The sequence below is a fragment of the Labeo rohita genome, chromosome 20 (assembly GCF_022985175.1).
Source record: "Labeo rohita strain BAU-BD-2019 chromosome 20, IGBB_LRoh.1.0, whole genome shotgun sequence".
Classification (NCBI taxonomy): Eukaryota; Metazoa; Chordata; class Actinopteri; order Cypriniformes; family Cyprinidae; genus Labeo; species Labeo rohita.
The window spans coordinates 11,625,888-11,642,170 of NC_066888.1; the positions used below are offsets into that span (position 1 = coordinate 11,625,888).

General features: G+C 39.1%; 1 protein-coding gene across 2 annotated transcripts in view; it reads left to right on the forward strand.

Moving 5' to 3' along the window:
- kctd1 (potassium channel tetramerization domain containing 1) overlaps positions 1 to 15,918 on the forward strand; it is a 28,034-nt gene extending 12,116 nt beyond the window's left edge. Inside the window, exons 1-5 of one of the 2 annotated variants that reach the window (XM_051137807.1) lie at positions 409 to 1,989; positions 6,926 to 7,116; positions 9,806 to 9,950; positions 12,108 to 12,413; positions 14,941 to 15,918. In XM_051137807.1, coding sequence (XP_050993764.1) covers positions 460 to 1,989; positions 6,926 to 7,116; positions 9,806 to 9,950; positions 12,108 to 12,413; positions 14,941 to 15,105 — 2,337 coding nt within the window. In that variant the 5' untranslated portion in view covers positions 409 to 459 and the 3' untranslated portion in view covers positions 15,106 to 15,918. Of the gene's footprint in view, positions 1 to 408; positions 1,990 to 6,925; positions 7,117 to 9,805; positions 9,951 to 12,107; positions 12,414 to 14,940 lie in introns of those variants that run through there. The other variant, XM_051137808.1, reaches the window with a different exon arrangement.
- Positions 15,919 to 16,283: the final 365 nt, after the last annotated feature.

The window sequence follows — 16,283 nt, forward strand, 5'->3', positions numbered from 1 at the left end:
CCATCTGTCACATTCTCTCTTCCTCTCACACATACAAAAGGCTGTATACACACACTCGAAAGTATATGGATGGCCTCAGGGTTAGACATGATCACAGCTGCTACTGGAAACTCCCAAATCAAGTCAGCCTGCCTGAGCTGCATAGCCCTTTAATAATTAGCAGGTGTGTGTCTGTGTGGGTGTATTAAAGGCATAATTTAGTGCTTAATTCTGCTGCAGTCCAATACAGAGTATAGCTGACTGTTTGCCTCTTTCTGTCGCTTTATCTCTCCATTCAAGTGCGAAAGAGTGTGTGTGTGTTAATTTTGGGCAATCTAGCTCCCCTTTCCCTGCACCTTTAAGAGCGCGTGCCTGTTCTCGTAGCTGAAGGTCACTAAAACGCACAAAAAGCTCTCAGCTCTGCGGTCCAATATAGCGCATGCGCAGTGCCTCGGGACTCATACACTGTCAGACTGCAATATGGCGAGAATGCCTGGCAGCGGGGACCACTGCTGTAGAGAGGATGATGAACCGGACCCGATGGCGGAGGAACGGGAGAGAGACGGAGGCTCGGGAGAGGAAGAGGAGGAAGAGATTCAGGAGATCCAGATCACTGGGGAAGAGGGAGAAGTGTCAGAAGAAGAAGCCGAGTTAGAGTGGGAGGAGTGCGGGGAGCCCGACAGCTGCGCTGCTGCCGTGGAAACGGGGGAAGCGGTCCTTATGCGGAATACGGACCAGCTCGAGTCAGCGGTGGCGGTGGCGGCGGCGGGGGACCCGCTCTTCGCCGCTCTGGACTCAGGACCCGAGGGAGACATGCACCGCTCCAGGCTCAGCGAGAACACGCGCCTGGCCACCCGGTACGCGGTGCGAATCTTCCGGGAATACCTGACGGAGAAGGCGCAAAGTACGGACTTTGAGAGCATGGACAAGAACGCGCTCTGCAAAGTGCTGCGCTCGTTCTACTCGGAGGCGCGCTCCAAGAGCGGACAGCTGTACAGCAAGTCCTCCCTCATCAGCATCCGGAGCTCGCTCAACCGCTACCTGAACGAGCCCCCCTTCTGCCGCACGCTGGACCTCACCAAGGACCCCGAGCTGCGCAGCGCCAACCTCGCGCTCGCCGCGGTCATACGCAAGCTGGAGGAGCAGGGCGCCGGTCCCGTGGTGCAGAAGCAAGCCATTACGCGCTCCGACCTGAGGAAACTCTACACGTCGGCCGTGTTCAGCGCCAGCTCGCCCTTCGGGCTGCTCAACAAAGTGTGGTTCGAGACTTGCATGTACTTCTGCACGAGGGGGCGGGAGAACCAGCGCGAACTCGAGGAGGACTCGTTCGGGCTGGCCGTGGACGAGGACGGACGCAAGTTTGTGTACTTCAAAGCGCTCGGCCCGTACCACAAGTCTCGTTCCGCCTCCTGGACGAAAAAAAGATCGGACACGGACGATGACAACCTGCCCCGCATGTACGAGACCGCCACGGAGTTCTGTCCCTACGCGAGCTTCGTGAAGTACCTCTCGAAGCGCAATCCTCTCTGCAAGGCTTTCTTCCAGCGCCCGCGGGACCACTGCAGCGAGACCGACACGACGTGGTACGAGAATAAAGCCATCGGCAAGAACCTGCTGGGCACGAGAATGCAGATGCTGTCGCGGGCCGCCAAACTGTCAAAGACCTACACGAACCACTGCATCGGCGCCGTCTCCATAGCAACGCTCAACGGCATTGCGGGCATCGGGTCAAAGTTAGCGCCTCTCCACGTCTCCCCGGAAACGGTCAACGGAGGAGCGCACCTGCAGCACGTGCTGCACTGCGAGGACGAGCCGGAGCTCAAACCGCAGAAGGTGATCAAACGCCCGCGGACGCTCGTCTATCCGGTAAGCGTTTCGGGACCAGGGGCATCGCCGAAAAGACTCTGCGCTCGCGCCGCCGCGGAGTGCGCGGACACTCCGACCGCCACCGCGCTAGTCTCCTCTCATTGCGAACCCAACGGAGAGAGTCCTCGTATGCTCCCCTCACAGGTAATAGCGATTTTATGTCTTTGGCACGTCGGTAGAAAGACAAAACGTTTCTGACACGTGACGCGCTCTTAGAATAGCGCTTCACATTAGTTTTACAAGCGGCCCTGCTGTCTGTCAGTCACATCAGTCAGAGGACAATTGGCTTTTCGCACCGAGTATATTTATGCAAATTAATCATTTAAAACAACAACGTGGGATGTCAAATTTGACTCATCTTTGTGTGTGTCATTTTGCATGGAACATTTGTCAGCAAATCCCTAATTAACTTCTTCATTATAATGTCAATGTTGTTGTGTACTGGGTTATCTTGTGAAAGAGTGCGATTTCAGACTGAAAGTTAACTTTGAATTGTGCCACTTCATGCACAAAGCAAGTGAACTGTATGTTTTCATGTGTTTAAGATTAATACTCCATGATGTATTTGTGACCCTGGACCACAAAACCAGTCTTAAGATCATGTTACATGAAGATATTTTGTAATTTTCCCACAGTAAATATATCAAAACTTAATTTTTGATTAGTAATATGCATTGCTAAGAACTTCATATAAACAACTTTAAAGGCGATTTTCTCAGTATTTTTATTTATTTATTGCACCTTCAGATTCTAGATTTTCAAATAATTGTATCTCGCCCAAATATTGTCATTTCATAACAAACCATACGTCAGTGGAAAGCTTGTTGTGGTGTATAAATCTCAGCTGCAAAAAACTAAAACCCTTATAACTGGTTTTGTGGTCCAGGGTCACATTTGTCCTTTTTTCTAACTAACTCCGCATCTTTATAAACAAGTCCATCATTTCCATCTTTGCCGAGGGGCAGCAGCACAAATCGCCGGCAGTGGTCCATTTGGGGATGTGATTAAGATTGATTCGTTCATATGTTGGTGAATATTATTATGTTTTGTAAGTAGGCTGCACTAAAACAGGCACTGATTTCTTCACCCTTCAGCATGAAGGTGAGTGTGAAAAATAAAAGCATTCGTTGCCTGCGGAGGCATGAGCTAATATTGCACCTGTGCTGGGCTCCAGCAAAAACCAATGACTACTAAATATAATGCCTGAGATGAGCTGTTTGTAGTGTGTTCTTTAGCTGCATTACACTGTATTAATGATCAGAATTAAACAGTGCTCTACAGGACTTGTTCCACACTAAAATAAGAGTTTACACCTGTGCTTTTTTTAATGCAACCTGTCGTTATGAATGTTAAAGTTGAAGTTTTTTTCTATTTGTAGTTGCCATGCATACAAATCACAGCTTGTATTTGTCCTTAAAAAAAAAAAGTTTGGGGTAAGTATGTATTAGCGACCCCTAGAGGGGGAAGAGAGTCTTGGAAAACATCCTGGAAGAAAAATTGAAAGGCCTTGTCAATTATGACACTTCATAATTTCACATTCACATCCAATTATGTCCTGTTCCCTCCTTGCTAATTAACTGATGTAAAGTGAGTCTGTGCCATTTGCTTTCATATCTTTCCTCAGTTGCTGTACATGCTGAGATGTGGTGAGATAACAGTAAAAAGTCTGGGTCACAGACTTTGAAACTTGGCGAAACTTTTTACCTCATGCATCCATAGAGTCATATGCATTATTTAGGCTTATCGTTTTACATGTTTTGCATTTACAGGCTCACTACTTTTCTAAAGTCTCTTGTGTTCACCAAGACTGCATTTGAGAAAAATATTGTAAAAACAGTAATATAGTGAAATATTAGTTTTTGTTTGTTTGTTTGTGTTACTATATTTTTGTAATGTATTCCTGTAATGGAATTTCAGCATCATTACTCCAGTCATCAGTGTCACATGATCCTTCAAAAATCATTCTAATATGCTGATTTGCTGCTCTAGAAACATTTATTATTATTATTCATGTCGAAAACAGTTGTGCTACAGCTGCTTTGTTTTTTGTTTTTTTTGTTTTTTTTTTGTTAGTTTTTATTTCATGGAGACTGTAGTTATTTTGTTTTATTCAGGATTCTAAAGTATTTTTTAAACAGAAATATTTATATATATATATATATAAATGTAAGCTGTCACTTTCAAAATCAATTTTAAAAATTAACCACAAATTTTTGAACAGTTATTTTTTATATATACAAATTTATTATTTTGTCATTGAAAGTTTAGAAAGATGTACACTGTACCAAAAAATAAAAATAAATAAAAAAACACAATTTCTTGAGTCAACTTAAAATAATTTGTTACCCTGCTGCCTTAAAATTGTTCTGTCAACTCAATTAAGTTTAGTCAACTTGAAATGTTAAGTTGTACTGAGTCACAACTTAGATATTTGAGTTTACTAAATTCAAAATTTGGTTTGTTAAACTTGTTAAGCTGGGCTTGTTACCCAGCTGCCTTAAAATTTTAAGTTGAATCAACTCAAGTTAACAATTTGTTGAGTCAGCTTAAATTTTTTTTAAGCTCAGTCAACAAGTTTAACTTGAAATTTTAAATTATGCTAAGTGACAACTTAGATATTTGAGTTGATTCAACTTAAAATTTTAAGGCAGCTGGGTTACTTACCCAGCTTTTAAGTTTAACAAACACAAACATCTAAGTTGTTACTTAGTACAACTTAACATTTCAAGTTGACTAAATTTATTTGAGTTGACTGAATTTAAAATTTTAAGCCAGCAGGGTAACAAATTATTTTAAGTTGACTCAACAAGTTGTTTTTTTACAGTGTACACTAAATAAATCAACACTGTAGTAGTAGCTTTTGACACATGTTGTTTATATGATACTCTTATTATAACAATGATGACTATTAGATGGCCTCTAAAAAAATTTTCTTTTTCTTAAATCAAACTTTATTTATTTACTTATTAAGCATGGTTAAACAGTGACATGTAGACATCTGCTGCAACATTTTCAATCACTTTTATTCTGATGTTTTTTGGCTAGATCTATAGACCTGTATACTGTATATCTTACCAACTGCCTTTCTGCCCTCTCACTCACAAATCACTAATAATCTACAAAAATATTAAAGTATGGACATTTATGTATACCGTGCAAAGAGCTAAGCTCTATTTAAACTCTCTCACGTCCTACTGCAATAATTAACCTATCCTGCTTGTTTATTTTGAGCATCCTCAATTTCAGAGTACTTTTAAGTTGGTGTCAACATCTTTCCAATTAGCTAATGGCACAGCCAATAGCTCACCCTTCTCTGGCTCCCAGCACCATCCATGACAGTGGAATAATAAATAGGTTTTGTTCATGTAGTACTTTATTGGGTTGTACTTATTTGCTGCACAGGTCACTGAACTAGCTTTGTTCTTTAAGGCACAAATAAATAATTTTTTATATGTGTGTTGGATGTTTATATATAAGTTGACTGTACAATCTTATTTATTTCTGTCAAAAGCCTATTGCCAAATCAATAAAAGCGAACATTTTCCACCCCATGCTCTCATTTCCTCATTGTCTACACTGCAAATATAAAACTATCCAGAAAATAAGATAATAATAAATGATGCATAAGAAAATGACCCAAGTTTGTCTGCCCATAGGCATTATGCCTCATTCAGCCACCATTAGAAAACAGCACCCGCTAAAACACCCAGTTGTGCCAGAGATGTTTATCATTAGCGCTTTAATGTGCTAGCCTGAATGCATGTTTACTTGCACATGTTCTGTGTATTACCAAGGGTTAATGCTTGTTTTTCAGGTCGCCGTATAAGCCAGTCCGCTGTACTCATTCTCTCAGCACGTTTCATTCTGTAAGACAGTCGACTCAGATAGCATTACTCCGCTCTGGGGGAAAAATGCATTGATAGTGCACTAAGTACACAAGTATACTTATGTTACAGTTTACTTTTTGCTGTTTTTCATCTTTAAAGGAAACTCTGCCCATGGCTGTTTCATTGCGCCTCAGTAGAGAGTGACCATTGAGATTTAGCAAGCGGTTATTTCCCAGCACAAGTAGATATTATGTCAGACGAAGCCCATGGAACGAACCCATAATGAGAGTAGCGCTACTGTAATGTGTAGTGCTGACAGCCAAATCACCATTAATGCTGTAACGGGTCAATTTAATTATTTCCACTTATAGTTGTCAAGGTAGAAATGATTATCTGTGTTTATTGTGTAAACCATTTAGCGCTGTGCTCCCATTCCACACTCATGACACATTAACCAAATGAAGAGGCCTCTTGAATTGTTTCTGTTAAAATACTTTCCTACTCTAGTTTAGTGTGCAGAGTGCTATAAGTGAGCCATTTAAAAGTTGATTCCCAGAAACACTGTTGCCCTGTGGTGTTTTTAAAACCTTGCTTCATTTAAATGGCTAGATTACTTGTTTCTGGACAATGGATGATGGGAGTTCGAAGCAAAAGGGGCTGTAGGAGTGTTCGGGAAAACAATTCTGTTTGGTTTCAGCTAGTGACACCTGTTTACGTAATACACATTCTGGGTGATACTTCCAGTTCCTTCAACGTGCAGTCAATGGTAAAACTGTTTGCACTAAAAACCAGTGTGTTCCTAATTAAGATAATACATTAAAATAATATGGTAAAACCAATTTGCAATATCAAGCAGCAAATTAAGCTGTTGCCCTTACGAAAATTAACTATGGTTAATTTTCGTAAGGGTTTGTACAGCTAAAAATACCTGGGTGCAGATGAGACCAGAAGCCAGACCCATAAAATATACGAATGGCCGCGGCCACTCTTACGGGATAAAAAAAGGTGGATAAAAGTTAAAAGTTTATACAACTTACTATTTTCCTGAGGCAGTATGGCTATATTCTTGATGTATCCGTTCTGGTGTGTCAGTGTCCACTTTTCAAAATCCAGTCAAAACCTGATGCATAAACTCAAGTCCCAAAGTTTTTTCCAACAAAGTAAAATGGGTTTCAATAGTTGACTCATTTAACCTCCTGCTATGAATGTTAATTTTGAAATCTTACCTATCATCTTTTTTTTTTTCTTCTCAGGAAAATCGCAGCAACAGTGTGGGCATGTCGACTCGGCCGATCTTGGCACATTCGCCGGTCTCCCCGTTGGGCACAGCTGGCATCCCCACACCTGCACAGCTCACGAAAGCCAACGCGCCGGTCCACATTGATGTAGGGGGTCACATGTATACCAGCAGCCTGGCCACATTAACCAAATACCCAGAGTCCAGGTAAATTTTACACACATACACAAAACCATACAGAAAAGGAACCACATGGTGTTGCGAATCGAGAATCGACTTATTTCTAACAATTTACGTCATGCAGGGTCATGCACGCTGCCAAGCAATGGAGGCAGCGTCTCCTCAAAACAATTGTAGTACAAAATAAAACAATGCCAGTATTACAAAATACAACATTAAAAAGTGTAAACCACTTGTTTTTCTAAAGAAACACTGTCCAACAGCAACATCAGCAGGTAAAGTTACGTGAGAGGAGGTGTTGCTTCCATTGCAATACGATTGGATATGACTAGTTATGTTCGGTTGTGATTGGTTCTTGTGATAAATCCCACCTGTTCGTACGAATTCCGCGTTCGCGAATCAGTTTTTATGAAAAATATAATGTCGTTAATGGGAAGAAAAATTTTTTTAAAGGAAAATAAACAGCTTACACACTTAGAACAAAACAAGACTTTGTCCAAATATGGCATGAAAACATGATCTGTGGGAATTTTTAGTGAGTAATCAGCTTGGTGAAATGTACATTAAATCTGTGCATCTGTGACCAATATTTAACGTTACAGAGCTTAACTTATGATAGCTGAACATAAGTTCACAAATAAATAATATTGCTTAAATTGTTACTGCATTGAGTTATTATTTTGGAATAAATGTGAAATGCTTTAAAACACTAATGTGATGAGATCAAGTCAGAGATAAAATCAGAATTGCGTGATAGACTCACAATTCTGACTTTTTTCTCAGAATTGTGTGATATAAACTCATAATTGCAAGAAATAGCGAGAAATGCGTGATATAAACTCACAATTCTGACTTTATTCTCAGAATTGCATGATATAAACTCACAGTTGCAAGAAATAGTCAGAATTACGTGATATTTACTCACAATTCTGACTTTTTTCTCAGAATTGCAACTTCATTTCTCAGATTTGCGAGTTTTATATTTTTCACAATTGAGATACTTTAATAAATAGAATATTGATTACATAGTTAACGTAAAAATATAAAACATTATTTTTTCCTCTTCATTCTGTGATCCTGCATCTAAAACACAATACAGACAATACAGATTTGTTCTAAAGTATATAAAAATAATAAACTAATCTTATAAACATGGAGTGCCTGAAAAGTTAACAAATTATTATTATCAGCATCTATTATCTTTTTATCCATTATTTAGGAAGTTTAAAAGGATGGAAGCTTTCATATCATGTTTTTACAGTAAGATTAGATGAACATGCTTTTCCAGTGTCCAATGTTTTTCTCCATGTATCTCCAAAGAAAGAAAGAAAGAAAAGAACTGAAAGCAACAGTGAGGAATTGATTCCAGCATTGATTCCAAAAAATTTGGAAACAAATTGCCCTAGTAGTAGATGAGAGAGGTGTTCAAAAGAAAGGTGTTCTTTTTTACAAAGTAACATTTCATTCCACTGTCTTCCAGTTCATTTGGCAGTCAGCCTAAAATTTGAAAACGCATGTCATCCTCTGAACACGTCTGTTAACAAGTCCTTCATGATGTGTGTTTGCTCCATATGTGTGTGTTTTGTCTGTATGTGTGTGTGTGTGTGGCTTGTCTGTGCTCATTAGCTCACTGACCGGTATATTTCTGCAATGCCAAAGAGCATTATTGTCTTGTAGCTGCTGACTGAGTCAAACATCAGAGCACAGGCCAAAAGGAGCCTGAAGCACTTTGAGCCAGACTAGCATCCTGTCTCACAACTGCTCACGTCTCACACGGTTTCTGCCTCCCACTGTCCCTTACAGTGGCATAGAAACACTGAGTCTCACACATACGGTCTCATATAGTAGGCCTGGTATAATCTAGTATAGGCCTCGGAAAGCCTCTGTAATAGTCAAATAGATGTTTCAGAGAGCATTGGCATCAGTGACAGTTGTGATCCATTCCCCCCTTGGCTACTTTATCACAAACAACATCAATATGACAACATACTCATCAGAGAGCCAGAAAGCAGGGCGCTGGATGATGACATTTGCGTCGTCAGGAGCAATGATGGTCGCCGCCTCCAGCTATGCCCGCCGTGATGCTGATGCAGATGCAGGCTACAGTTCAGGCACACTGTGCTGACCGAAACAACTGTCAAAGTCTGCTGTCGGATAGTCATGTATTTAGATGAGTGCACTCAGATCAGATGATTGTTTTTAATGAATATTTTAGCACAGTGGTTCTCAAACTTCCATCAAATCCAAAAAGCACCTTGTCACAACAGCTGATTGTTTCAATCGTTTATTTTTTGCTAACTGACATCTCTTCAAAGGGATAGTTCACCCAAAAATGACAATTCTGTCATTAATTACTCACCTTCATGTTGTTCCAAACCTGTAAGACCTTTGTTCATCCTCAGTACACAAAATAAGATATTTTTGATGAAATCCGAGAGCTTTCTGACCCTGCGTAGACAGTAACACAACTGACATGTTCAAGGCCCAGAAAGTTAGTTAGGACATTGCTAAAATAGTCCATGTGACATCAGTGGTTCAGCCGTGATGTTATGAAGCTGTACGTTTTGTGCGTAAAGGAAACAAAAATGACTTTATTCAACAATTTCTTCTCTTCCCTGTCATGTGTTTGTGAGGAAAAACCTTGCATTAAAAAGCTAATCATTGTTGTTGTTTGATTACATTTTAATATTTTAATATCTGTCTGTTCCTCTCACAGGATTGGTCGTTTGTTTGATGGCACAGAGCCCATTGTATTGGACAGCCTGAAGCAGCATTATTTTATAGATCGGGATGGACACATGTTCCGCTACATATTAAACTTCCTCAGGACCTCAAAACTGCTCATCCCAGATGACTTTAAGGTAGGATTTTAAATCTTACACTGCATTATTATTGATGTTATGCTGAGGTTTTAAAAAAAGTTACTTTTTTTTTCACCACACATTTCTTGCCATACAACAGTTCATAGGGACCAAGTGCTGTCCAAAAACAAAATAAAGGTACTGTAACAGACTGAATGTTCATTTTAAAGTGAATCGTTCCTTAAAAGTGACCTATTATGCCCCTTTTTACAACATGTAAAAAAAGTCTGATGTCCCCAGAGTGTATATATGAAGTTTAAGCTCAAAATATGTGACAGATGATTTTTTATAGCTTGTTAAATTTGCCACTTTTAGCAGCCAAAACTCGCCGTTTTTGTGTTTGTCCCTTTAAAGTAGAAGTTTACTTCCAGAACAAAAATTTACAGATAATTTACTCACCTCCTTGTCATCCAAGGTGTTTGTGTCTTTCTTTCAATTGTAAAGAAATGATGTTTCTTAAAGAAAACATTTCAGGATTTTTCTCCATATAGTCGACTTCTATGGTGCCACCGAGTTTGAACTTCCAAAATGCAGTTTAAATGCAGCTTCAAAGGGCTCTAACCAATCCCAGCTGAGGAAGAAGGGTCTTATCTAGTGAAACAATCGGTTATTTTCTAAAAAACTTAAAATTTATATACTTTTTAACCTCAAGTGCTCATCTTGTCTATTCTCTGCAATGCGCATGTGAACTCTGCGTAATCCGGGTCAATACAGTTGAGTCCAATCTCATTTTCTTCTCCAACTTAAAAATCATCCTACATCGCTGCAGAAGTACCGTCCCAGTGTTTACAAAGTGAACGTGCAAAGAAGATCAAACGCCCTTTACAAAAAAAGGTAAAACAGCGATGTAGAATGATTTTGAAGTTGGAGAAGAAAATGAGATGGGAGTTTTTCGACATACCCTCACTTTATTGACACGGATTACACAGAGTTTGCATGCGCTACGTGGAGAAAGTTTTTAGAAAATAACCCATCATTTTGCTAGATAAGACCATTCTTCCTCAGCTGGGATTGTGTAGAGCCCACTGAAACTGCATTGCAGAAGTTCAAACTTGGGGGCACCATTGAAGTCCACTATATGAAGAAAAATTCTGGAATGTTTTCCTCAAGAAACATAATTTCTTTACAACTGAGGAAAGAAAGACATGAACATCTTGGATGACAAAGGGGTAATTTATCTGTAAATTTTTGTTCTGGAGAAGGGGGCGGAGCTTTAAGAGCTCATGATTTGGCATACGGACAATGTCACACACTGAATATGTCAGAATCTCTCAGTAGTGGTGTTCAGCGTTATATTTTTGAACCGGAATCAGTTTAAAAGTCAGTAATTTATGAATTACACAGACAGGGAGCACAGCACGATTAAAAATAATGACATAACACAAACTCTATAAGTCCCACTTGTGATGATGAGCTCGACAAATTCAAGCGGTCGACTTCATGTTGCCTTCATATGCAATTTTTAACTACCACATTCCGATTTATGATCATTCTGGTAGCACGTGAAGGCTGCATCAGTGAAAACAGACAGAGACAATGCTAGCTTTAGCAGCATTAGCCTTACAGAGTGCCAAGAAGCTCTTTCAGAATGGCAATTTGGAAAACAAAAACGTGATACTTACTTTGTTTGGAGCTGACGTCCACGCTGGTATTGATCCCTAATCATATAGGGGATTTCTCCGGTTTTTTTTTCTGGGACATTTCCTTTGATAATGAAATTTAACCACAGTGCCCTCAGTGGCTCAGATAGAGGGAGTCTATGGAGACTCCTGTGTTCAATGGTGCATCCCAAAACATGACACTCGTAATGCCACTTTGGTGCTGACATTGTGTATCTCCAGCAGCTACAGCAAGAGAACAGTAATGGTGGACTGCTGCTTTTCACTCCGGGCTGTGTCTATGCTAATAGAGCAGAGATCATCACAAATGGGAGAGAGTTTTTCCCTATGATGATGTCATCATAGGGAGAAATCTGGAATGGCTTGTTCAAAGAGACTTTGTAAGATTTATTGAGATTTTTAAAAAAATAGTAGGTGGATTTTTACCATTACAGGCTGGTTGTTTTCACACACTTTATAAAAGTGATTTTTGCATAATAGCATAAGAGGTCCCCTTTAAAATCAGTTGTGCCATTTATCTCTGTATCTGTGTGTGTAGGACTACTCTCTGCTGTATGAGGAGGCCCGATATTTCCAGCTGCAGCCTTTGCAGGCTGAGCTGGAGCGCTGGCGTTCGGAGCAGGACTCTAGGTACACATCACGCATGTGTGAGTGTGTTGTGGTGCGCGTGGCCCCCGAGCTGGGAGAGAGGATAACGCTCAGTGGCGATAAAGCCCTCATCGAGGACATCTTCCCAGAGATAGGAGACGTCATGTGCAACTCCGTCAACGCAGGCTGGAACCACGATTCCACTCACGTCATACGCTTCCCACTAAACGGATACTGCCACCTCAACTCTGTACAGGTGCGCGACACCTTAAACACCACTCACACATCAGCGAATACCAACTTTTTATTTATTTTTTAATAAATATTCATTTTATGAAGTATTGACCACTTTTTTTACAGATTTTAGAGAATTCACTAGCCGTGAAAGTTATCAACACAGTCAAAAATATTACACAAAAATGTGATAGAGCTGTCCTGATATCATGATGAAGTAAAAAAATTTTTTTTACAGTTTTATTAGTACTTTTTATTAGACTTTATTCTCTTAAATAATGATCAAGATGTGTATATGCACATGTATCTTTGGTGTAAGGCAAATATATTATTTTTTACTTGATGGTTACAACACATGTAACCACTTCAAATTAAATCTGCAAGTCTTTTAAAACAGCTTCATCCAGAAACGTCAGCTGATTTTGCATTAGAAACTACAAACACTGGCCTATGATTCATGTCAGGAATGAATGTACAATATGAGCTCAATTTTTCCTATACTGTGCTCTGTAACCATTTCATACTGTGTATGTGTGTGTGTGTCTAGAGGCTGTCTAATCCTGTTTGCTTATTAAATCTTTTGGCCCCTGGCACTTGCCGTCACACTAATGGAAGCAGGAGATTGAGAAAAGTAGAGGCAGAAGACAGGAAAGAAAAATGAGAGAAAAAAAGGGTTGAAGGACAAAAGCATGATGGAAAGTCACACAGAGCAAACAGACAGAAACTTTGACCTGTAAATGAGAGGTTGGGTGGGGGGACCAAGAAAGAGAAAGATGGTGGAAAACTGTAGACGGAGAAAGGGAGTGAAGGGAAATTTAGTGACGCAGTGCTGGAGAGAAAAAGAGAAAGGGACATCCTCAAGGCACACTAATGGAATGTGATCTCACAGTTCTGTGGAGCGAATATCTGCAGGACTGGAAGAAACACTGAGAGGGAGAAACAGAAACAAAGAAAGACAGAATAAGCAAGTGGTTTAAGTATCTCATTCTGTTCAGTTAAGAGAGTTGCTGGACAGATGGTTTGTAACACTTTCACTGTGTTGTTTTTCTAAATGAAGATGACAGTGATTTTGTGCCAGGGGTGTTCAATTAAAGGGGTAGTTCACACAAACATGAAAATTGTCACAATTTACTCTCATTCTAAATCCATATGCTGTTTTTTCTCTGTCTCTGTGGGACACAAAAGCACTATTCTTTTCATACAGTGATTACTTATAGTAGCCTACATCACTTCTTTTAAGCTCCAAAAAGGACAAAAAAACTTCTCTTGAGTAGTATATTATTTGAGCTGTATTTAGTGATTAAAGGAGACCTTTTATGCCCTTTTTTACCAAATGTAATACAAGTCGCATGTGTCCCCAGAAAGTGTCTGTGAAGTGTCAGCTCAAAACCCCTAAGATCATTTATTATATAATTTTGAAAATGCCTATTTTAAACAGAAGCAGAAACACGCTGTTTTTGTGCATGACTCTTTAAATGCAAATGAGCTGCTGCTCCCCGCCCCTTTTTCCAGAATAGGGCTGTGCCTTTACAGCTCGTACCTCAGATACTCTGCTAAAAAATATCGCACTGAAATCACGCATTTTTAACCGTTGTAGTTTAAACATCTGCTATAGGGTTTTCTGAGCACACACAATCGAAGCATGCGCACAGAAAGCACCTGTCACACGACATGCGAATACTAAAGTACACAAAAAGTTTATGTTAAAAACACACAGGAGTTACAGAAACAATCGATTATGTTTGTGAAGGTAGACAGCTGGGAAAGAAATGTTTATATTAGACCTGTGTGGCAGCAGCTTTTTGTTTTATTTGTTTTTTTGAAAGGAAGAAAGAAAGAAAGAAATTAATACTTTTATTCAGCAAGGATGCATTAAAACAGTGGTTCTCAAACTTTTATACCAAGTACCACCATAATGACCAGCATTAAAATACAGTAGCATAGTAGGCCTAATGATTTAGCTACAGCTCTGCAGTTCAAAAGCGAGGCAGTTTTATTATAACACTGCACAGTGCTTACAAAGAGGTAAATAAAAATTTAAATAATCATTAAATTAAAATGTGTTGTACCTAAAAGTTAAATAAAAACTGTACATGTAAATGTAAAAAAAATAATAAAAATAACAACTTTACTTAAAGCTTAAATTGTATTGTGTTTTAACATTAATTTATATTTAATTTAGTGATTCTTCTGCTAGTGGTACTCTTACCACTCTTCGAGAAGCACTGCATTAAAATGATCAAACGTGACACTAAAAACTAAACAGCACAACTTAATATTTTTAACATGACCAAAAACGCATATTAGAATAATCTCTGGAGGACCGTGTGACACTGAAGACTTGGAATAACCACAGCTTTGGCATCACAGGAAAAAATTATATTTATTAATCAAATAAATGCCGCCTTTGTGTATAAACGAGACGTCATTCAGAGCCATTAAAGACCTTGCTGACCCCAAATGTTAGTGTATATTAATTGTTTACTGTTGGTAGAATATGAAAGGATAATAATTTGGTGTGTGTTTGTGAATTTTTTTGTGTTCGTCAGGTTTTGGAGCGACTGCAGCAAAGAGGTTTTGAGATCGCTGCTTCTTGTGGCGGTGGTGTGGACTCAACCCAGTTCAGTGAGTACGTTCTGAGGAGAGAGATCAAACGAAGTCACCGCGGGGTCACGACCTCCGTCATTCGAATCAAACAAGAACCGCTGGATTAGCCGCCCGTTCTCACAAACAATAAACTGGATATGGTATTTTTAAACTGAATATAAGGGATGTTTTGATTTATGTTGTAAACCTCTGAGACTTTTTTTTCATTGGTATTGTCCCTAAATAAATAATTTCAAATAAGGAAAAATATTGTTGAAATTCAAACGGAAACTTTTTCTGAACTTCTCTGGCTTGAGTGGTCTCCATTTGATTCTCTGTGTGAAGGTTTGTTTTAAAACTTCAAGACTGTCTGACTGCACTTTTGCTGGATTTGTCTTCACCATGACAGCTAGGAGGGGAAGAGGCTAAACTAATGTTACACTCTATATATGACATCCTGTAAAGAAATTCAACTGCCATACTTATTTAATAAGCTGTTTGATGAATAATTTATGTTGCTAATCTTCAAGTGTTTCTCTCATAAATAGCATATCACACCAGAGAGGAATAGCAGCTCTAATTAGAAAAATACACACATACATATAAAGGGTAAATCACAGCAGTGGGTTTCAGAGGGATCATATGACTAGGTGAACCCTCATTTTGTCAAACGCAGTCATGAAACTGAATGATCTGAAAGATTTCATTAAAAAGTATATTTCTTTCCCCAAATGTTATAATTTTAACAGACAAGTTCAAATACAAAACTGTCAAGCCAGTCTGACGAATTTATGCTGTAACTTGCAGTATTTTTTCTTTGAAATATTACACAAAAATGAAGATAGACTTTTTTTTTTTTTTTTTGATCATAAATTTACAGTGTCTGGCTACACTTAAAACTGGTTTATAATCCATGAGATTGAAGTTTGAGAAGAATGTAATGTGACATTGTTAATAAAAGTTTTGAAAAATCACCAAGACTTGTTTATTAACCTATGGAAAATATGCCTACAGGATTTTTTTTTTCGTTTCTTTATTTAAGTGTACAATAGGCTCTAATTAAATTACTTTGCATTAACTAATGAATGCATAGGTGACATTTCAAATATTGGCTGTATCAAATATTGCCATTCAATTCAGCATTTCATTGGTTGGATTTACTGAAGCAATACGCCCTTGGATGAAGGAGTCAATTAAGATTTTTGAATCTTAACAAGATTCGGAACGGCACTGACCGAAGCATCTCATTCACAAACGCTTGTTTCCCTCATGAATGACTCGGTGCTTTTAGCGAATCAGTTGAGTG